At 42.0% G+C, this 27,765-nt stretch overlaps 1 protein-coding gene and 1 long non-coding RNA gene across 5 annotated transcripts in view; one reads left to right on the plus strand and one right to left on the minus strand.

The window, feature by feature from the left end:
• Nucleotides 1-208: 208 nt before the first annotated feature.
• On the minus strand, nt 209-17,783 carry LOC142418431 (uncharacterized). 3 transcript variants are annotated; one of them, XR_012778294.1, is made up of 5 exons: nt 17,628-17,783; nt 17,378-17,479; nt 14,942-15,015; nt 14,200-14,315; nt 10,911-11,644 (listed from the first exon to the last, which is right to left on the minus strand). It is a non-coding gene; the product is annotated as an uncharacterized LOC142418431 (long non-coding RNA). The 3 variants fall into 3 exon arrangements; XR_012778293.1 differs by having other exon boundaries at nt 14,200-15,015; XR_012778292.1 differs by lacking the exons at nt 17,378-17,479; nt 17,628-17,783 and adding an exon at nt 209-263 and having other exon boundaries at nt 11,515-11,644; nt 14,200-16,211.
• Nucleotides 17,784-19,239: 1,456 nt separating this feature from the next.
• MED14 (mediator complex subunit 14) overlaps nt 19,240-27,765 on the plus strand; it is a 37,910-nt gene continuing 29,384 nt past the window's right edge. Inside the window, exons 1-3 of one of the 2 annotated variants that reach the window (XM_075520272.1) lie at nt 19,240-19,687; nt 21,601-21,627; nt 27,429-27,534. In XM_075520272.1, the coding sequence (XP_075376387.1) occupies nt 19,506-19,687; nt 21,601-21,627; nt 27,429-27,534 (315 nt within the window). In that variant the 5' untranslated portion in view covers nt 19,240-19,505. The remainder of the gene's footprint in view (nt 19,688-21,600; nt 21,628-27,428; nt 27,535-27,765) is intronic. The other variant, XM_075520264.1, reaches the window with a different exon arrangement.

Here is a 27,765-nt window from a genome sequence, read left to right on the forward strand (position 1 = left end):
ACCCCCTGCTTTTTGAGTGTACAACTGAAAAGAGGAAAATGAAACAACAGAAAGATATATACGTTCCCTTACATTACATCTGTGCAGGAAGACAAACTGCTTCAGATGGGGAAAAAGCATGTCTTCATTTTGAAATGAGGTTTGCTCTAACACTGAGGTAGCTAATGCAAACTTAAATCCAAGCTAGGACAACAGAGCTGGTATTTTCCACAGAAATTAGCTGGGTAAGTTACGTATGAGAATCCCATGTAGGTTAACCCAACCTGTTGTGTGGAAAACACAATAAAAATGTCAAGCTGCCTGATTTTATCTTATGATAGTTAACAGAAGATCAAGACAAAATGGGAGTGAGAGAAATGTGCCTTGAAATAAATCCATACTAGGATGAATTTCTTCCTGTACTTCTCCAGACCCTGGTAACAAGCGTGTAATATGGAAATAGATGGGGCTGGGAGCAGGAGGAAAGTCATGGAAAAGCCAGGCGATGGGATGAAAGAAGCCTTCCTGGTACCAACACCGTGTCACTTCTGACAAGTTGAAGATTTCCAGAGCAGCACTTATTCTCCCTTTAACTTCTGAATGATACAGGGAAGAGGTCAGTACAGCCCAAATGTAAGAGAGAAGCAAAAAAAGCAAATGCCCCTCTTAGCCTAATTGGGATGGGTTTGCAGCTGATGTCATGAAGAATAATATTTTATTAATTCCATTCCTTGGCCCTCTTCTGAACTTCTTCCTCCAGCAAAAATGTTGTTTCCTCACTCTTCGTTTCTAAGGCAAACAATTAAAATTAACAAGGCAGAACAAGAGATAGCACCAAATGAGTTTGGAAGAGGAAAATCTGTGTTGGCAGTGAGTGAGAGCTAGTCAAGATGTATGTTTATCACACTAAGTGTATTTGAGACACGGTTCTAATAGAGTTGTACTGTAGTCACATGCTAAAACTGAATAACAGCTTGTACGACTCTTCACCCTGAATAATGTCCTGATCCTGCAGTACTTTTAAACTGAAAACTCATCCAAGAACTGAGAAACTGAATTGTCCTTTCCTTGGACACAGGTGACGTGATTCATTTAGTGACTGGAGGGGGAAAGGGACATTGCATGAGTCACTTCTGTTTGTTATATGACGAGCACCTTCTCCTAATTGGTTGCTTAACCAACTTGGATTTCCATCTACTGCCCTTTGACCACAACAGAGCATGTAATCCACAGTATGTGGCTTATACTTGCTTCTTAACAGTGAAATAGATTATGGCGGCTATTCAGTGGAGTCATACAACTTGAAAAAGGAACAGAAAATACTTGCTTGTGCTGACAAAACACTTCTCAGCTGTTGGCTTGATTCTGATCTGAGACTTATCCTCTCAGCTGAAGCCAACGGAGATGCAAAAATGCACGAAAAAATGGTTTCCTGATCACCTTGTTCTTTCGGGCATTAAGCACTTCTAATAACGAATATCCCACCGAGTTAGACCTATAGTCTATCTAGCCCAGCACCCCTTTCTCCAATAATGGCCAAACCTGGACGCCTAGAAAAGTTTAGAAAAAGAGGGCAAGCATATTCCCAACATTTCCCTGTCTCTAGCAGTCTATAGCTCAAGGATTTGCCTGTTCTTATATTCCTGAGACAGATTTCCCAAACCATGAGGATATTCTTTTTACAGGGACAAGTATCTGCCTGCAAGCTACAAGGACTACAACTGCTCATTGCTTTTGCCCTGTATGCACTTCCACACGCTCTCCTGAAGATCAGAGACAGCTTTTGCCAAAGAAGGTGAATGCTGCTCTGTAACTCTGAATGTTCAAGGAGTGCTTCTAAGAGACTTACCCTGTGCGGGGACTTTCTCTAGCCGTTTGTCTAATGGCAGAGAAAGGGCTGTCCCTAAAAGCTGAGACTGCTGCTTTCACAAATGAGGTACATACATGTATCGGACTGATAATGGTTCCATTATCCCAGGTGGTGCCCGTTACATTTGGTCATAGTCCACCAGAAAGAAGCAAAGTTTGTTTGCAAATGGGGATATGCTAACCAGAGACATGGAAAAACTTTAAAAACAATCTAAAAACCATACTACGCTTAGGCAAGTATTACAATTTAAAAAGTGTACATTTGGTGAATGATAAATAAAAAATACTAGGAATGAGCTGAAGGGGGTTTTTTAACATTTCCCTTCCACGTGAGTAGAATGTTAATTGTGTCCCTGATGCGCCAATATCAGTTAAACACTGAGAGAATTTCTTTAAGAAGCATTTTTAAACTTTTAGTCAGAACACACGCACCAAGGTGAACATGCTGTTGAGGTAGGAACACCGTCACTTCCCTAAGAGTGACAGTGTCAACGCTGTCTATTGGTGACACACTCTGTAAAAAGACACATTCTTCCACAAAGCTTTCCCAGTAACTTTGGGAAGCTGCAGGCAGGATATCCTCTGATGTCACGTAGTCTGATGTGCCAATATCAAGGGCATAAAAACCAGGATGTCCCAGATACGGTCTTGCGTTAGCTTGGAAGCTGGACACAGTTACCCTTCGTAGGCTTTTGGGTATCTCTGAGAAACGGAACATGGAGCCCTGGAGTGTGTTAGAGACGGTTTTATAAACAGCAAGACGGGGAAAGAAAAGCAACTCTCTCCTTTTCTCCATTTGATTTCAGGACTGTGGGTGAGTTGGGCGTGCCTTGCCATGGTCTTTACAGTGAGTAAAGGCATTTTTTCCTCTGCTGTTATCACCAAGAGGTGATATTCATGTGACTGCTCTGCATTCAGCCGGCACCTTTGACAGTCTTGCCTGCACTCTGTCCACCAGCACTTGGAAGTGGCCTGTAACCTCAGATTAGAGGGATGACTCTAACGCGCCTGTGCACGCTGCTGCCTGTCGACTAGCTGCTCCATCGAGTCTTGCCCGTAGGAAGGTTGTGGTAGCCTGGGGGAGTACTCCTACACGGAGATAAGCACATTCAGAAAAACAGTTTGTGAAGATTTGGGGAAAAGCCAGGACAGCCAGCAGAGAATCTGCAGCAAACTGGGCCTATACCTGTGGGGATTAGTAAGGGAAACATTTTGCCTGATGTCAGAGGAGATTTTAAAATGGACAGAGAAAGGAGAAGAAATATTTTTTGCAAGATACTAAAACCTAAAAAAAATAGGAACGATCCTTCTGCAACAGGATCCATAAAAATATACTCCATAATCCAGGTAAATGTGGTATGGTTCTCTCCTTACTGTGCTGTTACATCCCTTGATAATTAACTATAAAGGCAGCAGTGTACGTGCACACATATGGGTGAGCGTGACTGCACTTAGGAGGATGAGAATGGAGCTTCTTTCTTTCTGACTGCCTTTTAATGAATGAAAAACGAAAATTCAAAGCCTTGCTGTGTGATACTGATCTCCACATTTGGCATCTGGGATTGATTCTGCAAGCCTGCTGTGCACAGATCCCCCTCCACATCTCTGCCAGAGCCGCATGCACATGATGAGTGCAGCATCCAGCCCCAGGTGCTGCTGTGTTCCTGCTTCCTGGGGATATCGTCCCATGATAGCCAGGAGGAAAAACAAAACAAAAATCCAACCAGCAGCTGAGGAATTGGCTTATAGAGTTAAAATTCAGAAGAGAGTACAGCAATGCCTGACTACCAAACTATTGCATTTGCTAAATATTTAAGCAGATAATGCAAATAATTGCAGCTAAACCCAATTCTTTCTGAGAAAAGAATATGGAGCGACAGGACAGGATACTGTTTGGCTTATGTTAGGCATATTAAATGAATCTTAGCCAGCGTTGATAAGTCTGTCAATCCACAAGAGGGAAAAAAATGCCTTAAAGGAAATAAGCGTAGCAGGAAGAAGAAAATCTGTATTCAGGATGGTGCTCTGGGTACCGGATTGCAGCACTGATGGAGAGAGTGGAGGTGAAAGGGAGAAGCAATACTATTCCGTATTGCTGTCCTGATTATCAGGCAAGGTGGCTGAGGCAGTGTGAATTATTTAACTTCAAACAGGTGTGTAAATAACATGTTATCTCTGATCCTTTTAAGCTTTTTAAATAGTTTTTTTTAGATTCAAGAATTGAGAAACGTACAAGGAAGCTCACAATTATATACCTGGAAAAGAGTGCAGAGCAGTTGCCTCTCTTGTTTCTCATGGATGCTGTATTCAACACCCTGACATGGAGATAATCCTTACCCGAAGGAGCGGAGGGCCCTGACAAGGTGGTGTTCTAACTCCACTTCTGTTGTTCTAGCAGAATAAGGTATCATTTTTAAAATCCTCCAAGTGCAGTTCTGGTTGAGAAGTCATATGTCTGAGTTAGCTCCATGTGGTGCCAGACTTGATAACCCCTGCTGAGAGGCAGTGCCACATTTACATGACTGTAGAGGCTTCTGGACTGGAGGTGGCTAGTAAGCCTTATTTTCAGAGTTACTAAGTGCCATACAAAAATAAATATGTAGACATCTACACATACAAATGCACACTTGAGAGATTTATAAAAGTGCTTACATCGTTAGGCACCTACTCTTAAATTAACATGAACCTTAAGTAATGAAATCCTTCTAGAAATCCCACTAAGCATGGTGTTTGGTCTCCCCCTAAATATTCTGTAAGATCTGGCCCACTGTCAGTGAGGCCTTAAGTACTTGTATGGCCCAGTTCTCTCTGAAAATGGGATGCAGGGTTCTGTGTCATGTAGATAATTTTATTATTTCTATTGTTTTCAGACACCTGAAGAAGCAATCAAATCAAAGATAACGCGCATAACCTCTAGCAGGGCAGCGTTTTTACTGCTGCCCATGTCAGCCTATGGCCAAGACTCACTTCCTCTTCCATTGCTTCAAGACATTATGCTGTGAGGATGAACAGAAGATGTCCAAGGCAAGGAAAGATAGAGAAAGGTGGTGGCACGTCCAGGACAGCAAGGAGCCCAGCTCCTGCATCAGTACTGGCCACGGCCCATGGTCACAGGCTCAAAACCACTTAGTAGGGCTGGCATGCTGCTGCACAGCCCCTTTGGTCACCCTGGCACGAAGCAAGCCCATGCAGTGTATGAGTGATGTTCAGCAATCGGGTCCTACAGAAAGCAGTATTTTCTGCAGGAGTGGAGGGCAGTGACATTCACAAGTCATTCTGGAGGCTCCCGGATTCACGTTTATGAAGTTTCTCATGCAACTGCCCAGATTTTCCTTCTAATTCTCTCCTTCTTCTTCTTGCATTAACTTAGGTAACCTTGGACTTACACACACACTTGCAACTCTAGACTCAGTCGCTGGACTGGCTGTCAATAACAGTCAGATGACGACCTGGCCTACTTTATATGTTAACAGCATCTCGCAGCTGAATAAAGGATTGATTAAGAGCAATCACTGTAGAGCAATCTGTAGAGACTGTTCTACCTGTGGCTGATAGGCAGACCATGCCCCTTTCTTAACGTCTGAGGGATTTGCACTCGACCAGAGTTGTAAGTGTATTTATGATTTCCAGGCTTTATTACTGTAATTCCCTATTCCTGCATATACAATTGCCAAGTTTAAAGTGAAAATCGATTCAGAACATCACATCTTCTCAAAGGCACAGCCTGCAACTAATAATACCTCATTTTTTATATCCTATTCTCTCCTCTGCTGCTACCCTGAATACTGCAAAAAATTGAAAAATTCTATTTTCCTTTCCAGTGCTCTCCAGGGGAGTGGATAATCTACCTAAGGGCTGGCTGCACAGCGTGTCATTTGGATCTCCCACAACAGCTCCAATGGACAACTGTAAAGAGTAAGTTTGTGTCAGGGCAACAACTGGATCTTTTCGAAGTGATCAGGAACAAGCTACTCTCGTTTTGAAGGAAAATTCAAGACAATTTCTTTAGCTCTAGCCCTATTATTTACCATTTGTGAGGGATACCTAGACTCCTACAAAGAGTACTATAGAGCCACATACTTAGAAAAGGTGAGAGGAAATTGTATGCACACAAAATACACAGATATGGACACACATCTCCAAGCATTCTTTAAAAAGCTGCTCAATCTACCAGATACGATAATACAATCTTATACTCTGGAAGTATCATACAAAGATTTGAACTACTTCAGAAAAAAAAGAGAGGACTGCTGCAGTGTCAGGATTACTAAGTACTTAGTGCAAACGCCACTGATAGTTAAATCACTTTTTTTTCTATATTTATCCATTTAATAATGCAAACGTCTTTCTGCGACCAGTTGAATTCCAGCTGTATATGCCCCACCCTGAAGGGCAAACCTGTCAGCACGCGTGACTCTACAACACAGCGCAATGGGCACATTTCATCTCTGGGGCAAGACGTGGCAAATCTCAAGGGAGCATTGCATCCCTTCTGCACTGTGGAGTTCACCTCATGTTCTCGTACAGAAAATGTCCCAGGGTTCAGTGGTGTGGCAAGGGGCCAGTGGCTCAGCTATTTGATTAACATAATGGCTAGTGTCTTCCATGGAGAAGAGGTTGTACCCAAGAGGATACAACCAATATCAACTCTGAAATTACACTTCCAGCCTTGCTTTTGCAAGAGGGATGTTTCTCCTGTATTATCTGAAAGCCAGCAACTGAGTTGCACAGGCCCCTGAAGGTCCATTGATTATTTTAAAAGGCTCCATGAACGGTAATTATGAAAAGATTCGTTACAGGGGAGAAATCCTTAGCGATCTGCAAACTAAAAAAAAAAGGCTGAAAATCACAGGTTTAGGCTGCTGCCCTCTTCTTCCTTCCTTGAAGCCTCTACTGGCAAGGTATGGAAATGCTTTCGGTTATCTCCAAAAATGACAGAAGATGAAGGCACTCGGCACCTTGCACAATCAGGTATGGAAATGCTTTCGGTTATCTCCAAAAATGACAGAAGATGAAGGCACTCGGCACCTTGCACAATCAGGTACTTAATGTCCTTACCCTCCCTGGGGCTCTGCCGCGGACAGCAAATGAACTGATAGCTCCTGCTGCTCCCACCAGCCTGGTTCTCTGTGTCGTCCACCTACACACGCTCACACATTCATTCTCTCCCTCATAATTTATTCATTCAATTTATTTATTTATGTAGGTCATTTTCAGTAGTAGTTTTACAAATAATGGCGGAAGTGAAAAGAGCAAGAGAGAAACAAAGTTAGGGGGAGAGCTGGCGGCACACGGGGAATGGCAGGGGAAACTCTACTCTGCTGAAAACAAGATGTAGGCTGGAGGATCATTGCTGATTTTCTCCTCAGGCAGAGCCTGAGCAAATTCCAAGTGACATCAGCTTCACCAACCTTTGCTCCACACTGACTTCACACGGCCAATTTACCTGGTGCTCATGCTCTGCTCTGTGGACTTACATGGTCTTTCTGATTGTACTTGAGGCCTTTTAGAGCTCTCAGAAGACTACTTCCGCATTTAAAGACTATTATTTTGGTTTTCCCAGCATTTAGTCATTTAGTCATTAACTGTGTTTTAAAGCTTTAATCCACAGGGGTCTTTGCAGTAAAGAACAGGCATATTTACATTGCCTAACCTATGCATCTAAATTAGATTACTTCCTCTCACTTCCTTTTTAACCGCCCTCTAAAGAAACTCCCTTTTCCACAATGACTCCACAAGAACTCTAAAGAAATTACCTTCCTAAAGATGTGTTCAGACAAGGTGAGATTAGCTGATCTTAATGCTTTCTATCGTTGAAAGAAGCAGTCTTGCTCCTTCACCTTGCATGCTTTTTCCTGTCTTTTTCCTCTTCCTTCCCCTAATTCCACCTCTATGTTGCCCACCCGTGCTTCCTTGCAGCACTTTTGACACTCATCTGACCCCTCACTGAGCTGATTCAGCTCACTGAACTGGCAGAAAATAAATCCAGAGAAGCAGAAAAGGGACAGTTTTCTGATGGGTTAATGAGTTGGATCAGCTCAGTGAATATGAAAGTCAGCCCAAGGGTAAGTCAGGATCATGTAGGAGGGAGTGTGAAGAGCAAGGATGATTGACCCTTTTCACGGCAGAAAGTGATCAAAAGAGCTCCACTAACGGTATCCCTAGCTGAGAATATAGTATAGATGCCTGGAAATTGAGGGAATTTATCCTCACTGTTCTAGCTATGCAGTAATGAATTTATATTTCATTTTATTTCCCTTCTGTGCCTAGCTGGCATGTTCTACTGCAAATCATAGCATGAGAGTGTTATAGAATCCCCCTTCAAGCACAGCACTCTATACCTCTAGGAAAATCTGCCTCTTGGGATGTTACTACAAATACGTGAAACACTGAAAACCATTAAGTATCAACTATGACCTGCCCTGTTATGGAATCTGGTGGAGAAGAGCATAAGTGGAGCTAAAGGCAGCACAGTTGTCAAACTGTTGAAGTGGTTCCTCTCTGAGATGAAACCTTGGCTGCTCCATCTTTTGGTATCTTCAGACCAAGACTGGACGCTTTCTTCAAGATACGCTATATCAAAGACAAGGTATACTTCATTGGACATGTTATGCTTAGTAACAGAGGTAGTTCAGTGAAACTGAAGGGTCTGTGATATACTGGAGGTCAAAGGAGATAATCTTATGCTCTGTAAATCCATAAAGTACAGATTACACAAAGAAAAAAAAAAGATACCAAAGCAAGACTTTTTGGGTAATAAGCACAACCAATTCCCATTGTTCTTCCAAAACAAAGAGGACTTCTCCCCTATGCCCTTCATCTTGGATTAGTAGTTTGTTCCTAGTGATACCACCATCCTCCCTTACCTAACAGGAGGAGAGCTCCCTTTCTTTTGATCTGTGGACACAAACACCAAACCAGCAATTACAGAAACTGCAGGTCCTCTCTCTGTTTAGAAGAGTAATTTTTGACTGTACATGTGGCATCTCAGCATTCTCCTAGCAATGTACTGGAAATGCTTTTGTCATTTCTGCTTCTCCCATGGCATTAAGAAATTATGTGCTCTGCCGCAGCCCTTCATGCTCAGGCTGTGACGGAAGCACATGCAGAGTGCACACTCCAAAGGGTGCAAGATTACATACTAAGTGGAGACCTTTGAGTCCCTCAAAATGTAATCTCTATTCTGATTACAAAATTTGTAGAAGATACTTCATTTCAGCGAGGCTCTCAGCCTCTCTTCATGGGTTAAGCAGAAATAAATTCATTTCCTATCTTCATTATAACTTTTTACATTCAGAATGCATGCAGAAAAATATAGTCTGAACTACAGATATTAAAGCGGCAGGTGCCTGCCCTAGTAATAGGTTCGATAAAAAGCACCTTTTTGTAAGACTCCTTAAACCAGAGTCTTCCAGTGGCCTAATCAGTATCCTAGTTAGCCCTCATTCCCATCAGTCATGACAAGTTATGGATCACATTTCTCCTGCCTTGATTTAAAAGCAGTCTGGCTTCCTCTGGCAGTTTCTTCATTTCTCTAACTTTCTCCCTTTTTCCTATGACTAACATATTTCTTTCTGAGTCAAAATTTGTCACAAGTTTCTACCCATGGTGCACAACAGGAGCTCTATTCACATCAGCTCCTTTGGGCATCAAGATTAGATGCAGTTCAGAGCATGTGAAAAGTCCAAGTTCTCCCATACTCAGGCACCCATGTAAAATACTTAACAATTGATAAACACTTGCCATGTCATTCACTTGTCCTTTTGCCTCCCTCTCCAAGAGGTAGGTATACAATTTACCAGCACACTGAAGTCCTAGAAACAATTTCCTCATGTAAGGTAATGTTTCAAACAAAGCAGTGATATAATACAATCATAAGTTGTGAATCTCTTTAACAGACAAACTTTGGGGTAAAATGAAGGGAGAGCTCCAGATGAGGGCTCAGACTCAGCACTCTCTGGGAAAGTTTTCATTGTTTTCTTGACAAATTTTAGACTGATAAATACCTCTTATGCATAGGGATTTGTTGCTCTTTCCTGACTGGATTAACTGCAATTAAGCTAGAACTTCTTTGCATAGAGAAATGGGTCTGACCAGCTATTCTGCAGCAGATATTCTGCACTAGAGGACCACATGGTCTCTTTTCTTTCACCTTTTAGAAACAGATTAAGCTAAACTGCAAAAGGACACTCTTCGTATGGAATGAAAGGATCTGTGCAGGAAAAGGTGCAGAATAATCATGTTTTAAGTACACGAGTTCACTGATTTCCCAGCAGCTTTCCCATGTACTCAAACCCATTCCTAGAAATGTTAGTTTTCTTTTTATCTACATTCTAGCAAGCCGAAGGAAGAGGAATTAGTTTTGGTTTGCATTCCTTGTTTTCCTCCAGAAAATGGTCAGTGGGGCATTACTGTCCCTTGTTCTAAATTCTTACCTCTTGCTGTACTGGTATTTTATGTACTGTACCTTTGACTAGTGCTCTACGAGACGCTAAAGAGAGAAAGAGGGGGTTTTGTGTATGTGTCTGTAAGTAAGCGCATTATGCATTTAGAAAAAAAATCATCAAAAAGACCTCTCTGTAAGTTTCTCTCTGCTCCAGAGCAGCCTTAACACAAACTACCTGGTAAGTCTAGTTCATATGCTTGTTCCAAAGGCCTGTTCCGGAGACCCCTGATTAGATAATACGTAACAGAGAGAAACCATGGTTTAGAGGACTTTGTTTTCATTTGCAGCTCATTAGAGGCAGCCCAAAGCTAACTTAAGCCTCCCGGCTGGGAGATACTGGATCAAGATAAAACCAGGCGCAGACAAAATAGGACTGTTTACACTTGATACAGCCATACCCTGAGTTCCCACGTGATCAAAAAATAATAAGCCACCGAAGGAAGAGGCGCTGTCTTCAAAAGCCTCAAACCCCATCCATTCAAATTGCTGTGACCCAGTACTTGCAGGGGTACTTGCACTACAAAACCGGTCAAGGGAGGTAGCCCTCTGGCAAAGAGCCCTAAATCTATGAAGGTGACTTTACTCTCCTACAGTTTCAGATTGCAAGAGGTTCAACTAGACCAAACTCTCATCATGTTGCAGAGGATCGGACAGGGGCAAGCGGTGAAGGCCAGCTTTTACCAGTTCCACCTAGATTGTGACAAAGGGCACTCTTTAGCCAAATTAAGAAGGCCACATTAGGGGGAGGAGACGGAAGAGCGCACATGTTTAATTCCCTTTCTAAATTAATTTAGTTAAATCAGTATAACTTTTGTGTGTGAGCAAGGCTTATTGTCAGAAAGCAAATTCTAAATCAAAATGAGAAATAGAGCGGTGTCATCCATTACAAAGGAGAGATGGGCTGAAAGTACTGCTGAATTGCATGATGGCTTCTAAAAATACCAGAATGCAAGGATTAAGTGCAAGTGAGTTAATAAGGTGTTATACTGCATTCTGAAGGCTGCTTAAAATTAGCTGTGAATGTGCTTTTGCTTGTCCTAAATACATTGCAGAAAGACACCATTTATTTTTTTTGCATCTCCTTCAGTCTTACTTAGAGCTGTCACACTCTGAAAAGTCTGTCTCTGTAGGCACTAGAGGGAGAGGCATAGCTTTGCTATTGCTCTTCTTTCCAATCATGCTCTCAAGCCTGAAGGAACCAATTTTAATAAGTGACGTACAGAGGTGAAGCTCAGTCATTTCCCCATGTGATTTATTCAGTGTGCACTACGACACCATTGTATGGTGCTGTATTTTCTGTTGAGAAGGCATTTTCACAAGAAGTGCTCATTTTCAGGATCAGATCATTTCCTAAAAAACAAAGGCAGAAGGAGCTACAGCTTTCCCGGCTGAACCTCAACTTAAAATAAAATGTTGCTAGGATTTACTGAGATTCTACTGTGCCTTCTGTATTCTAGAGCTGTGCAGAAAGGTAACAATTTTTAGCATTTGCAGACTCGGACAGCACTGCAACAAGCCACAGGCTGTTAATTACCTTTGCAACCAGCGGGGCTGGGAACCTTCTTCTTCTAAGCTAAAATGTAAGTTGCACAAATTGTGGACTATATGCAGATCTCAGGATGTGGCCTGTGCCCCACAAAAATCTCTAAACAACTGCTCAGCCAGGTGCTGCCTGACCCCACACAAAGCACTGCATATCCCTCTGGCACAACAGGCAGTATTTAGTTAGGTATAAGAAGTTTGTGTTTCCAGGAGAACTAGGATCCTTGCACAGAGGTGATTCCACCCTCAACCTACATTGTCTGATCTTGCAAAACTCGCACTGGCCGGAATGGCTGCCCGTGTGCATGCCCCTTTGGCATCTGAGAGCAATCTGCTCCTCTTGTCCATAAGCAAAACATCCTATAATCCACCAGAGGACCGGTATTCCTGCATTGCTACAGTGGTAACATTCTGCCTTTTCACTGTACTTTTCTTTCAATTTTAATGGACAGTGAGGAGTCGCTGGAGTTCACTAACAGTCAACCAAGTTTGCAGTCACACAACTAAACATGTAATCAGCTCTTCAGTTCCCGGAGCCAAACCCGTTCTAACATCCCCTTCTGCCAAAGCCAACATCTCGGAGTTTTGTGACATAGGTGGAGTTTAGGTAAGTTTCTCCTAACTGCTACAAAAAGTGCTGGTTTATCCTTTCTGAAAATAATTAGCTCTTTCTAGAAGCTGTGCAAGGAGGAAACTTCTTGGATAGCATCTTAGCCCAGAAACTCAGACAACTCCGTTCACATCCAAAGTCTGGGTGGAGAATGGCAGCTCAGGCATAATTCTGTGTGTCCTTACTTCTGAGAGCGAGGGTCAGCATTTAAACGTTATCTGACCACAGCTGCAGATCTACAAAGCGTTTGCAATTAAGCACGTCCTGATACCCACTCTTGTCTTTAGAAGAGTGTGAGAGTTTGCACTGTCTGAATGTATTAGCCAGCGGCAGTTAAATACAATCGAGCCGTCTACTTCTAAGTTTAGGACAGAATACTTCACAGCTGCAGTCCTTCTCCCACTGGGTATGACTAATCAGATCTACTTCCCTGATATTCTCTCCATCTCTTTAGGTGTTTGTACAGATAAATCCTTTCGGCCAAAAGTACTTTCATGTTGAAATAAGCGCTCACTTTGTATTTTTCCTGCATACATGTATTTTTTCAAATTCTGTGAGTAACACTCAGGGAGTCTTAGACAGGGAGAAATCACACGTTATGGATGATATTGTCAAGTTGTTCCAGTCAATGATTGAACAGTGCAATTCATCACCTCACTGCCATGCGCTAGATCACGGGTTCTTTCTCCTTTGTTAGCTTTTCAAAGATGTGGGGTCCAGAAAGGATGTTACTGTTTTGCTCCTATTTCAGAATTACTTGTGAACAAAGCATTTTTTTACCCACAGAAAAAATGCAGCTTGTATGGTTGAAATAGTAAATTGAGTTGTAATTAACTTAATCACAATAATAATGAAAACACACTCTTTTGAGGATAGCAAGGCCTTTAGCTAGCTTTAGTTCCGGTCTGACAGAGACAAACCAATTTAAAATTTACAGTGGATATCAACATTATTAGTAAAGAAGCCCAAAAAGAAGCTCAGACTAACACGGCTATGTTCAGCATTCAAAAAATAATCCATTTTGCATTATTGTAAGAAAGGGGACTTTTGTAAATTCAAATAAAATGAAAGATTCTATTTTATGACTTGGAGAATGTTTCTTTTCTTAAGTTGTTCACAACGTATAATTAGAACTGTAGTGTACTTTACTACACACTGCACAAGAGATTCTCTGTCTCACAGTGGCACGCTGTCTTACAAACCATGAGTGACTGACAGAGAACTCTCGATCTGTTACTGTATGTTTTCTACCATTCCAAGAAATAGTTGCCCAACTTAATCCTATGAACAAAGTAGATCAAAAAAGAGATGTAACTTATCATTTTAAAACTTACAGGTTGGGGTTTTTTTTAATTGGTTCCCTTTGTAGCCCTTTTAATGAACAGAAAAAAGCAAAGCACTTATGCAGTAACCAGCTACAAACCCCCTTCCTCTAACACACACACATACACTTTTGCAAAGAATGCTCTTCTGTAGGTACAATAGCCCTGTACAACTCACAAACCAGCAATTTGTGTCATGAAGTACTGAATTGTCAACAAATAATGTAATCACTAATAAAGATATAGGCCATAAAATCATTTGTGATTAAAAGGTCATAGTTATTTTTCAACTGGACTTTTACCATAACATCATAGAAAAAGTCTTATGTTCATGAAAGTGCTACAATGGAAAAGTCTAAATATTTTTTGGCTGTTGGTATGTCTCTGATGTATAGTGATGCATGATATCTCATTAGAATTTAAATACATACCTTAATTTTTATTGAATACAAAGTTGAAGCTTTGTAAGTTCATAATATGCAGCATTGTTATAACTGATACTATGTGTGGGAACTCTCCCACACCATATCTGATTCTCTGATGTCTTCTGAAAAGGATGAAAGATATCAAACTCTTACTACTCATAATTTATATAGGCATTTGGATATAACATTGCTAAATGTTGCAACACTTTATGAATCAAGTGATTAACAAGAAATCTTTGCGCTGTATTTGTGTGCTATTATTTTTTATTATTAAAAGAATGATTAAATGTCAAGTCCAGGAGGTGCCTGTGTGATTAAACAGTTCTCTGATAAAAAAACTGACAGAGAAATGGAATGACCAAGCTCTAAAACACATAAACACAGGACAGCTAGGAGGCTGTCTCGTAGAGTGTGATATGGTCTACCTCCCTCCCACTGAACATTTGTCCCACGGCTCTGAAGAACAGTAAATGTTTAACTTCTCTGGAAATAGAAAGTCATCTGCTGTCCTTCCCGTTAGCTCTGTAACACTGTTAGCTCCACAGCTAAATATCAACAGGTTTTGATCGACCAACAAAACCCTATCTGAAGTTAGGCTTCTAGGCTCCCCATTATGGTAAGGAAGAGGAGCCAATTTAAAATATTTGGCCACATGCTTGGAATATTTATTCATGTACAGAGGGGTGCAATCACTACTGTAGCTATTTCACAAGTGGGGAAGCTGAGGCATGGAGAAGAAATGGCTTACCTGGAGTCACAAAGTGTATTAATAACCATGTTGGAAGGAGAAGCTGATGTTCTGATTCCTCAGCACCATCTGCACTGGAAAGATTTAACAGTACCCCTGGGCTAGGAATGCCCAAGCCTTTCCTGAGCACAAACATCCTTTAAGCCAGACTAAGCAGTGCATTACAAGAGCAGTACAGTCCTAACATAGTAGACTACCATGCTGCTCGTGCAACCTGATAGACATCTATCGCACAGCGGAGGACATGATGCACATAGCAGGAGCTGGCCAGGCTGACATCTGGAGACAGGTTGCAATGCTGGGCAGCCCCCCGCGAGGGCATCACCCCGATTCTCCTGTGTGCCTACCAGATCCTCCTGCCAGGCACTTCCCCGGTTCCCCTGCGGCTCTAAGACCTTGCCCATGCTCCATGAAAAGGTGAGCCAGGTAGAGCCAGTCATCAAGCTAAATATACAGGCCAGCCGTGCCCCGCACATCAGGTCACTCAGCTGGACAGGGGTCCCAATGCCACGCTGCATGTGTGCGTGAGGCATTGCCTGTCTGCAAGAAAGCCTGAGGTGAGAGCCAACTGCATGCATGAGACTTACCAGGCCTGTTCTCTTCCCATTACTACTAGAAAATTTGCCATCAACTTTAAATGGCAGAAGATTGAAAACTGCTGAATTAAGAGAATGAACACAAATGAAAATACAGTAGAAATCTGTATTTAAGTAGCCTGAAAAACCCACTACAAACACAGCCATCCTTCTCAGCTCCACAAATGGGCACTGCCTACCTCTTAGCAAAGAGCCAACAGGGAAGCACGACAGTAATTTCAAGATTTTTAAAAGTCACTGCTTTTAAAAAGTGCTCAACAGCAGATTTCAGAAGTTTTGATAAAATATCATAATCCCTGTAACTAGACAGTATAGAAACAGATCAACTATAGTCAACCAACTATGAACAGAAAAATAAACCACACCTATCAAATAAAATCAGATTATATTTTATGCTGAATTATCCTTTTACCCTTGCAAACTGCAAAATTCTGTAACTCACAATGAATCTCCCAGGGCATATAATTTAGTGACACACACTACTGTACGAAAGAATACAATATGGGTTATGTTTCAGCGTTATTCACTACTTCTGCTTGACTATTCTCCTGAAATGCACCATTGTATTGTACCTGGCATCCGCTTTGTTATTTGGAGAATTGCATTTAGAGAGTGCTATTTACCTTGAAATATTAATTTAAGACATTTCGTTATCTACGTGCAACAAATTTGCCCATATAATGACTGCAGGTCTGACCTGCAGTCCACAATCAGATATACCATTTTTCATCCATACACTTAAATGTTAAGAAATTGAGGATCTGTAAGATTGCAGGAACCAACAGCCCCAATCAGAACTGAAGCTTCATCGTCCTTTTTTATAGCTTGAAAAATCCAACTTTGTTCGTCACCCTTAGGGAGAATGATACATTATGCAGGGGTTATCTATAGTCTACCTAACAACTGTGCAATTCATCAGGTCCATGTGGAAGCACTGTGCAGGGAGCCCTCTCTCCCCAGAAGTCCTATTACTCTTTCCAGCAACGCCACTGTCCCAGCTTTCTCCCTCCCGTAGTTTTGCCTTTGCCACCCCACCAGACTTCTGAAACCTATTCCCAGTTCCTGTAAGCTGGGGTTTTGAATCCTTCTTAGAAGCGCTTGTATCAAACAGTGGTAGCACTGCCAACCTCAGAAAGGCAACAAGAAGCAGCAAACGTATATATTTCTTTTTAGAGTCACCTGATTTTTGAACTCCTAATACTCATCTCCAGCTTACCGCTAAAACAGCTAATCTTGCCAAGTCTCCCAACAGCATGATTGTTGAGTGCACACAAGTGTAAGCCTTGAGCTTCTGAAATTTCTCTGCGGCTGTTCCTCCTTTGTTTGAAAACAGGAGCAAGAGCTTCTTTCCTATGCAGCCATGTGAGAGGCGAGCTCAGCATGATGCCTGCCGCAGCTCTGATTAACCTCTCCTCTCCAAGACAAGTGGATATCCCCCACTCCCCAGCCAAGGCTGAAAAATTCACCAAGACCAGAGCTTCTCCAAGCAAGAACAGCTCTAACGGGCAAAGTCCAATTGCACCACAACAATTTCCCACCTGCCTTTTCATCAACAAAGTCTAAGCCTGTGCTGCTGAAATAAACTGGAATTTTATTATGGACTAAATTAGAAGAGATGGGAAGAAGGGAAAAGAACAATTAAAAAGCCTGTATTTCTAAGTTGTAGTTCTTATAGATAGCCTAATCACATTCCAGTGCATGTAAGTTGGTATTTTCTTCAACAGTGCAACTAGCTGGCCATAAAATAGGCACATTGCATTTATTCATGCATATAAAGGAAAAAAATTGTTTTCATACATTTGGAAAAATGCATCTTTGCAATGGGGAGGCAACAACTTACAATACACTGAGCGAATAACTTGTTTGTAGCAAAATACGATCCAGACATCTATCCTTCATAGATTAATTTTTATAAACAGCACAAAGTAGGGATTTCTTTCACCTGTTTTGAAAAAACTTCCATTAACCTAAAAAAATGATAAAAATGCAAAACATGGGTCTAAACACATTTCAGTGATTTTAGGAGTAAAAAAATCCCAACCATCCATCAGCACCCACCCCCTGCTCTAAGGCCCACAGGTTCATCTCACCGCCGCTGAAGCAGCCCACAAAACTGCAGGCTTGCACAGCTCACAGCTGTAGCGATCCAGCCCCTTCCCACCCGGATGGGTGAGGAGCAGCGCTCCACTACAGCTGGTGTCTCTTCGTCTCTTCTCTCCTTAGAGCGGAGGCATCGGTTGGCAGCCTGTACAGCAACGCAGGAGCTGGCGTGCCAGCGTGGAGTTAACAGTCCATCTTGCTCAATACACTGTTTTATGCTCCAAGGAGGCGATGGGAGAGCTTGCCTGCCAGCGAAGCTGCTCCTTGTCAGCTGGCAACCGGCTCGTAACCTGGAGCAAGAAACATGCTCCCCGTAGGAATATAACCAACTATTCTTGTTGCTGACGTACATGCCTCCTTTTTTTTTTTTTTTAATTCAATGTTGACTACGCATTTCTCATGTTGAAAAAAAAAGTCTCCTTTTCTTGCTTACTTTCGCATTGGAAAGAGATGAGTAGGAGAAGAGGTTTTTAAAAGTCTACATTTAATACAAAACAAGGAGGACTTTTTTTTTCTTTTTATTAAACTTTCAGAAGTTTGGATATTAATTGCCAACAATGTGCCTATTTTGGGGATTTCTGTGTAAACATAAGGCAAGAATTTATGATTTAACACTTGAGTGAATCACAATACAAAACACTCAGGATTTATACTGTTCCTTTCCTTACACAGCCCACTTTGGTAACCAGTACACACAAAAAAATCCATGTTCAATTGTTTACAGACCATCCCTCTCCCCCACTCCTTTCAGAAGCGTCAGTTAATCTGGAAGACGGAAATATGCAAAAATTCCCAGTTTTGTGTTTATCACCAGATCCCACCGGCCACTCTGCTGCTCATTGCTCCTTTTCGAGCTTCAACAGCAACTTTAACGGAGGATGTACAGCTAGCCACCTCCAGCCTCCATTGCCCGGCATCGCTTTGCGCCCTTCACAAATGCTTCACATTTCCCAAACCATTAGAAAGGGATTAGCGAACCCAGCGCCTAACACAGACCGTTGTTTCCTTGACAGCCTGAAGAACCGCATCAAAGGCTCTTTGAGACGCTAAGCCTGTAATCTGGTTCTCCTTCACCCCGTATTTCACTAACGCGGGCAGATACAACGGGAGAGCCATCCTCGTTTTTCTCCCCATTCTCTTTTACAGATGTTTCAATCGCGGCGCTGCCGGGAAGCACTTCAGGGAAGGCAGCCGGCTCCAGCCCTTCTCCCGACAGCTCGTTCCCCAGCGCGGCGCCATTTCCCCTCCCGGCCGCGCCTCCCCTCCGCCGTGCCCCACGACGAGGCAGCCAGGCTCGGCCCCTCCAGCCTCGCCGCCACCAGACCGGCGGACGACGCGCAAAGCCGGCCTCCCAGGCACGGGCCACCTTCCCGCCCCGCCCGGGGCCTCAGGAGAGGTGTGCCGGGCCGGGCGACGCGCCAGCCCGCCGCCCGGCCCCGCGCGCTAGCCCTCAGGCGGCAGCGGCGACGACGCCCCGCCCCAACGGCTCCGCGGCCGGCACGCGGCGCGCGCGCCCCCCGCCGCCACCTGCCGGCCCCACCCGCTCGAGCGCGATCCCGGCCCCCCGAGTTAGGCTTTCCCGGAAAGGTTCTCTTTCCGGTCCGCCACAGCTGTTCGCTTCCGGTTCCGTGCCCCCAACATGGCGGCGGCCCCTGCGCCAAGCGGGCTCTGAGCGCTGCGGAGCCCCCTCGGTGCCGCCGCCGCCCGCCCCAGCGTCGGGGCCCGCGCCCGCCCCCGCCGCTGGCCTCCCCGCGCTCTCCGTGCGAGGCGAGTCGGGCCGGGTGCCGGTGCCGCCAGGAGCGCCGGCCGCCCCGGGCTGCCGAGCGGTTCCTGCCTGGGGTTGAGGCGCTGCTGCTGCCGCCGCCGCCATGGCGCCGGTGCAGCTGGAGAGCAACCAGCTGGTGCCGGCCGGCGGGGGCCCCGCGTCAGCCCCGGCCCCGCCGGCCCCCGGGGCCGTGACAGCCGCCGCCAGCCCCGGCTACCGGCTCAGCACCCTCATCGACTTCCTCCTGCACCGGACCTACGCTGAGCTCACCGTGCTGGCCGACCTGTGAGTGCCCCAAATTCCCCCCGGCCCGCTCCCGCGCCTCTCCCTGCCCGGCTGCCAGGGCTAGCAGTGTCGCCTCCCAGCATCCCGGGAGGACGAGGAGGCCTCGCCAGGGATCTGTCCCGGACCCCGGCCGGGGCTGGAGCGGGGGTGGCGGTGGCTCCTTCCCCTTCTCTCACCCCGCGGAAATGTCCTGTTCGTGCAGGTTTGTCTGTGCATCGGGGTGTATTCAGGGGCCTAGCGAAAGCGGCTGAGTGATCTGTCACAAAGAGAGAAAATGATTGTGAGAAATGCAGAGCAGCTGAATGCAGATCGACTGGTTAAATGCTTAAGTTTGCCCCCAAATTACTGCCAAAAAACCCAACTGTAGCGTTTGTACTGATAACAAAATACATGAAACTGAAACATGTGAAACTAAAATGTTTTCAGATGCTGCAACTCCCTGAGTTACCTATGAACTTTTAAAAATACCATTTGATTGTTTTGGAGAAAGAAAATAAGTTATTTACATTTACTTTACAATCTGCTGTGCTGATGTTGTTGTGTTTGAAGTGGCAAAACAAAGGAATGTTTTTGGGCCAAGGAAAACTTTAATTAAAGCATTTGGACTCTGAATAAACCTGTTTCCCTTTTAGTTTGTTTAACCGTAGAGGTTCTTGTGGGGAACCTGTATGTTTTAAGAAGTGACATACAGAACAAATGGGAAAAAGAAAGGTATAGTTCTTGTAAAATACCATATCTGGTAAGTATGCAAGCAGAGTTTTGCTTAACTTGGGGTTAAGAGTGTTCAAACTCTGGAAAGGATGAGGAGTTTTAGAATTTTAGTTTGCTTTGGAAGAACTTCCAAAATGTCAGTCAAGAAGTCTTCCCTGTATGTTTATGGTATGTGTAGACAGTAATTGATACTGTATGTGTTCTGGTAGGAGCATGTGCCTGTAATATCTTTTATTCTTGTTTTAAGGTGTAGAACAGGTCCTTTTGACTTAAATACATCATTAAGGTACAAAATAAAATGGGTGGTGTGAACAACAGCTGGGGAATGCTTTGGGTACTTTGATTCGCCAAGTAGTTTATAAGCTATGTGATGTCCCCTCCAAAAGCAGAGTGAGCTAGATTTTTCCACTGTATTTCCCCATAAAATATGGATTTGGCTAGTAGAAAGCCCAGCTGGAAAGCATTCTCCTCCTTCCCTCCAACAAAATGATTTCACATTCTTTTACTAGCACCAGCCTAGTCCTAGAATAAAAAAAACCCAACTTTTAAAATGAGATGCCTGTGATACCTGTAGAACATTACAGAAATACAGTCCCCTCTCTGCAGTAGTATCTGTCACACAGGTCATTGATAAAGTTCTGGAGTATGGCATTTCTCCACTTTTAGATTGATTAAAAAGGGAAGAGAAACTCATTTCAGGCAAGTCAGGAAACAGCCAATTTTAACATATGCTGCAGATGTTCTAGGATTGCTACTATGGATTAAGTAACTCTAGTCATGGATGCTTAGTGAGAATCATCAATTACAAAGCACAGGCAGTGATACTATGTGGCTCACTAGATTAGCAGAAGTCTTGGGATTTCACCACCCTTCATCAAGCTTTTAAATTAATTTGACCAGTTCCAGCTTACCTGGTACAGAGTAGTGGCAGGTGCCCTGTGGTGCTAAATACATCTGATTTTATTTATTTTTTTCCCCCTTAACTAGGCTGCTTTCTAGAGCTGTCAAGCTACTTCCTTTATCAAACATGTAATTTCAGTGTATTTAGGAAATATTTACAATCGTAGAAATTTTGAAATGTTCTTTATAGGTATGTAGAAGTTCTTCTTGTACTTAGTTGAAGGTCACTAACAAAATTTCTAGTAGTCTGAAATGTAATAGAACAATATATAATACACTTTTTTTTTTTCTTTTTAATTTAGATTACCAAGAAAGACTGATATGGAAAGGTGAGTTACAATAAGACAGTCTGTAATGCATGTTAAAATACAGGATTTTGTTTAGGATTTTAAGATTAATACAGAACTGTTTAAATAAAATATTTTTCTCCTAAATTTAGATTTTATGCAAGAAAATAAGCCTTGTCTGTCTTGCTGTCACTACATAGTTTCAAGATTTTTCTCAGCATCAATGGCAAGATTAGTTTTTGTTGGGTTTTGGTTTTGTTGTTGTTTGGGCTTTCTTTTTTGTTGCACTGTTCAGTAACATACTGTTGCTGTTATAATAGGTGAACTCTGTTTAGGGCATTTTTCTCTTCATGAATCTTGAAGCAATGAAGTGACAGTAAAGCTGATGTGAAAGGGAACTGGAGAACCTAAGTAGGTTGTAGTTAGTGTGATAAAGAAACTTTTTGTTCGGAAGAAGCAGTTCAACAATTAAAACAAGTCAAAAACCTCTTTTCTGCTTTTTCCATGTTACCTGATCTTTCTTATCATGAGCACTGTTTTCTGCTTCTGTTTTATGTGGTTTTGAAGTGTGAAGGTTATTAGAAAACAAATGTAAGAGGCCAGAACAGACCTCCCACCCCCAAGATGAAAGAACTTGATTTACTTTTGTTTCTTTGAATAAATTTTATGGAAGTTGTCAGAAAATTATTTCCTTTGTTATTTGTGTTGACATGCTAATTGACCTAGTTTTCTTTGGAGACATATATATAGCAGCTATAATCTTCCTAAGAATGTTAATAAAGAATTCTGTGTACCAGGATGATCATTAATTCAGTTATCTCAAATCTTCCAAAACTGTCATAACATGTTGTGGAATTAATCCCATTTTCAGGGAATCATAACCTGGGAAAATTCCTTGTGCCCATTTTCCTTATGCGTAATATTTTACGAAGAGAAACAGTCTGGGTTTTGTTTGTTGGTTGTTTTTTTGTTGTGGTTTTGTTTGGTTTTTTGGTTTTTTTTTAAATTATCACTCTATTTGCTGAGGAAATTACATTCAACTTGGGTCCAGAGCTCCCTCATGCTGGTGGGGGGGGGCTTCTCCCATCTAGATGTTTGGCATTTGTTGGTAAAGCTGGAATCTACTTTGTGGTGCACACAGGTCTGGAGCAACATCTTAAGTCCTAATGGATTACAGGTAAAAGAAAATAAGACAGCCTTCAATGGTTACAAAGGATGTCCTGCAATTGAAATTGTCTTGAAATTAAATGTTCGCATCCTTGTTAGCTTTGAGTTGCAACTCTTCTTGATGAAGTGGCTTTCCAGCTCTTGGAGGAAATCTGTAAGGAAGGTAGTCTAATTATCCAGATTATTCTATTTTTCCTAACTTTGAGAGCTGTAATGGCATCAGTAGTTGGGCTTCAAGTCTGTTTCTTGAAGCTAGCCTGGTGACATGGCATACATACTTTGGTGAAGATGTGGTGGTATTATCCTCTAATAAAGTTCACGTAAAATCTAAGTTGACTACTATAGTGCCTAGCTAAAAGATGCCGTGATAAGAAAAACTGATAGGAAATTATGCATCGTAGTATAATATGGCTTTTCTTTGTAAAGTGTCATTTATTAGTTACCAATGATAGGAATAAATCACTTTTGCAACAAGAAGTGGTTGGATTAAAAAAACATTAGTACTGTGGTGTAAAAGTAATAGTGCTGAGTTCTGGGGGAAATCCAGGGGCTTGCTTCTTGATAATGAAGACCTTTTTTTGCTCAGTATTCTTTATAATTTCCTTTTTATCCTCCAGTAAAGTGTAGTATATGGGAAACTTTTATCTAAATACAGTAATGGCTATATAAGATTTAACTGGAACTTGGATTATAATGATTTTGCAAAGCCCTGTCTTCTCTTCTGGGGAAATGGAAGGTAAAACCTTACGCCTGCATTCCAGAATGAACAGTTCCTGCTGAGAAGTATTGAAAAGAGAAGTATTGTTAAAATACTTCCAAGAACTACATAAATATACTGTTTGCCTAAAACCAAGCAGTTTTCCTAGTGGTTTTGCAGTAGTTAGTGAACAAGACTGTTACTTCTCAAACTTGCAGCAAGAGCTCTATCATCTACACAAGATTTAAAAAAAAAAAGCATTCAGAACTGTTGTAAAAACATGTTATTCTTGACTTCAACAACAGTGCAATTACACATCTAATTTTTGTGAAACGTTGAGTTCTATTCTGTTCTAATGACAAAATGACTGTTATTTCACTCCTTTCATAGACACGGATAATAATTTTGGTTGGAATGGTACTTTGGAGATACCTAGTCCAACCCTCTGCTTGAAGTAAGAGACAGTTTCAAAGTTGGTTCAGATTGCTTAGCGTCATATCCAGTTGAGTTTTAAATATCTTCAAAGATAGAAGTCCTGCAATCTTTCTGGGCAACCTACTTCAGTCTTTGACTGCCTCTGTGTGTTTCTTTGTTTTCCTAATGTCTCACTAGTTTTTCACTGTTTTAGTTTGTGGCTGTTGTCCCTCAGCCTTTTGCAGTTTTGAGAAGAGTCTGGTTCCATCTTCTCTATAACACACCTTGAGGTATTTGAAGATGGCAGTAGGATCTCACCATAGCCTTCTCAAGCATAAACAAATGCAGCTTCCTCAGCCCCTCCTTGTATGTCATGTTCCAGCCCCTAACCCACATGTGTATGGCAGCATCTTTCTTGGGTAGGGAGTGTAAAACTGGGCATAGTGCTTCAGATGCTGTCTCACAAATGCTGACTCAAGGTGAATAATCCACTTCCTTGACCTAGGCTGCACTGGTGCTAATACAGCCTGTCATTGTTGCAAGGGCACGTTGCTGATGCCTGTTCACCTCTCCACCAGGACCCCCAGGTCTACTTCTGCGCAGCTGCTGCCCAGGTGCTGCTTAGTACCCAGCCTGTGCTGTTACATGAGATTGATTGGTTCCAGATGCAGCACTTTGCACATGGTTTTGCTGAACTTCATGAGGTTCCTGTCAACCAGTTCCTCCAGCCAGCTGAGGTCTCTCTGTTTGCTCCCACCAGTTTGGCATCACCTGCAAACTTCCAAAGAGTGCATTCCTTCACATCATGCAGGTTGTTGATGGAGGTGTTAAATTGTATTGGTCCCAGTATTGATCCTTAAGGAACACCACTATTAACCAGCATTAAAGAAATCCAACTGGTAGCCAGTCACAGCCTTTTATTCCTGGCAGTGCAGCCAGTTTTTCACCTACCTTGTAGTCCGCTTACCCATGCCATATCTCACCAGCTTGGCTACAAGGATACTATGGGAGATCTTGTCAAAAGCTGTGCAGAAGTCCATGTAAATGCATTTCTGTTCTCCCCTTGATTACGAAGCTGTTCATCCTGTAGAAGGCAATGGCATTGATCAGGGATGCTTTGCCCTTGGCAAAACTGTGCTGGCTGTTCCCAGGCTACTTTCATGTTCATTATTTATCTGGACATAGCTTCTGGAAAGATTTGTTTTATGAATTTTTTTCTTAACTGAGCTTAGGCCAACCGGCCTATAGGTCCCTAGATCCTTCTTGGCCTTCTTGAAGAAGGGCATGATGTTTGCCTTTTTCCAGTCATCAAGACCTTTGATCGCTGTGGCCTTTTGAAAATGATAGAGGAGCAACTTTACAGTGGCATAGGTCAGCTCCCTCAGCACCCTTCGATGCATCCTATCCACTCCAATGGACTTTTGTATGTCAAGCTTGCTTAAGTAGCCCTTAACTTGATATTCTTCTACTGTAGCTAATGCTTCATTCTCCCAGACTCAGCCACTAGTCTGAAGGATCTGAACCCCTGAGATCAGAACTTAGCAGTAAAGACCAAGGTAAAGAATGCACTGAGTACTCTGGTTGTTAGAAAGCTTTTTAATGTGCTTTGTTTTGCTTTTATAGGCCTTGTGAATGTACTCTTTCCTGAAGTTTGATCTTCCTTGAATAAAATTTTTTGTGCAGCCCAGCATAAGGTCCTCTATCTATAATGAAGGACAAAGGAATGCAGCAAAATTGAAAGGCTTTGGGTTCTTAGTAGAGAAGTAGATGGATGTGAATTCCCAACACAGTTTTCGATCAGGGATGATGGTGGTGTTTCTGGAAGCAGGATTCTGTCAAATAGAAGTAACAAGTCTTGTGTAACTTCATACATGTGGTATTAATGGAACAGTTACTGGAATAGTGTGTCTGGTTTTATCAATACTTTTCATTATTAAATTGGCTGTGCTTTTTTCTGGTTTTGGGGGGGTTTGGAGGGGTGTTGTCTACCTTTGATTTCCGGTCACAGAACATCAATTTGAATTTTTCTTGCTATCGTGCTGTTTGGACCACAGAAGCTTGATTGACATAACTGCTAGATTTTAGCAACTTTTATGTGGAGTTTTTCTGAGGGATTACTGGCTTTCTAAAGTCTCACTGTAGACATCTTTCAAATCCCATAAAGTTTTTCTGAATCTTTCACAATTCTCCACATCTTGTTTTCATAGTGTAGTTACTATTAAAGCAGTATGTATATATAGCAGCTTGTCCACCACTTGAAATCTTAATATCAGGCTGAATGCCATTCTAAAACATATGCTCTAGAACGCATAGAAGTTATTGGCTTAATGCCCAAGTTCTTGGATGAGGTTTGTAGTATGTAATGCAAGAAACTGTACCAGATGGTATTAGTTGTGCTTCTGGCCTAAATGTTCATCTGCTACAAGCAGATTATGCTTTATGTATTGCACAGAAGGGTTAACCTCATTACACCAACACTTTCAGCAGAAACAGGCTCTATCTATATTATGTGTTTTACAGATAAGGATCAGAAAGAGGTGCAACTTCTGTTTGATAGAGGCCAATATCTGTTGCACTGATTAATGTTTTTTTTGTCCAAATGCTTTTGTTACTTTAGAAAACTGTATCAGGAAAACATCTTGGATTTGGGTTTTTTTCAAAGTAACTAGAAAACCATGGTGAAATTAGTGAATTTAATGTGTGAAAAGGGAGGAAAACCTCTATAAACCGTAGATTAAATGGTATTTCAGAGTGTATGGTATTACAGATCTACATTGTAGATCAGCATGTCTTGTCTACAACGTAGATCTGTAAGGAAGGAGGAGAATCTGGCTGTGCCCCTATTACATTGTCTTTTACGAAAAATAACTCTTAAGACATGCAAACATGCACTGCCTCATTACGAATATCTCGTACAAAGCACGGTGGGAGGAATATTGACTATCAGTAATTTCTCTGTATCCCAATTTCTTTGCAAGGCAGGAATGGAGAGGAAAGTAAGAGGGTGAGGTTTTTTGTGGTCTTCCCCACCACCACCCAGTTTCCTGGCAAAATGGTAGCATATTGTAACATACTGTGTAAAGATGTCTTAAAATCACTAGAGTGATATTTTCTTTAGTATCTTTTTTTTTTTTTTTTTTTTTTTTTAAGTGAATGTCAGGGTAATGTTATGGCCAGGTCCTGTAACCCTTAGGTATATTGCCTTGTCTACTTTAAACTTAATCATAAGCCCTGGGGAAATTCTGTAAAAGGTATAAAAATAATTAACATGAGTTCACTATGGAATTGTTTCTCTTAAAATCAATGATTAATTCATGTGAGTGTGCTTTTTTGTTTCCACAGACAGTCTTGGTTGGTTAGAATCCATGTATGTTGTTAGCATTTAGGTATTCAGTACAGTAAGCTATTTTTTTTCCATGTTCTAATCAAACAAGCCATATATTAGTGATGCCTCCATTAACACAATTAGAAGTTATCTTTACAGCTTTTTTTATTGGCACAGAGTTAAATTGCAGATTTATTATATATCTGAGCATTGGCTTAATGTACATTTGTTTTTTTGCAGAAAAATAGAAATAGTGCAGTTTGCAAGTCGTACTCGTCAACTGTTTGTTCGTTTGTTAGCCTTAGTCAAATGGGCTAATAATGCTGGAAAGGTGGAAAAATGTGCGGTAAGTTAGCAACAAAGTTTGGTATGAAATAATCTCTAAGTGATACGGGATTTTGGTACACCTTAACTTCTCCTTACTATAGCATTAAAAAAAAAAGCCTATTTCATAGGCAAATGAATATTAAATTATAACCAATTTCTTCCTATTTAGAAATTGTATAATCTTGTCTTTTAACAGTTCATGTTCCCAAAAACTCATTAGTGGCAAAAAATGGAAGGCTTGTTTCATTTT

Source organism: Mycteria americana, chromosome 1 (genome assembly GCF_035582795.1).
Source record: "Mycteria americana isolate JAX WOST 10 ecotype Jacksonville Zoo and Gardens chromosome 1, USCA_MyAme_1.0, whole genome shotgun sequence".
NCBI classification, from domain to species: Eukaryota; Metazoa; Chordata; class Aves; order Ciconiiformes; family Ciconiidae; genus Mycteria; species Mycteria americana.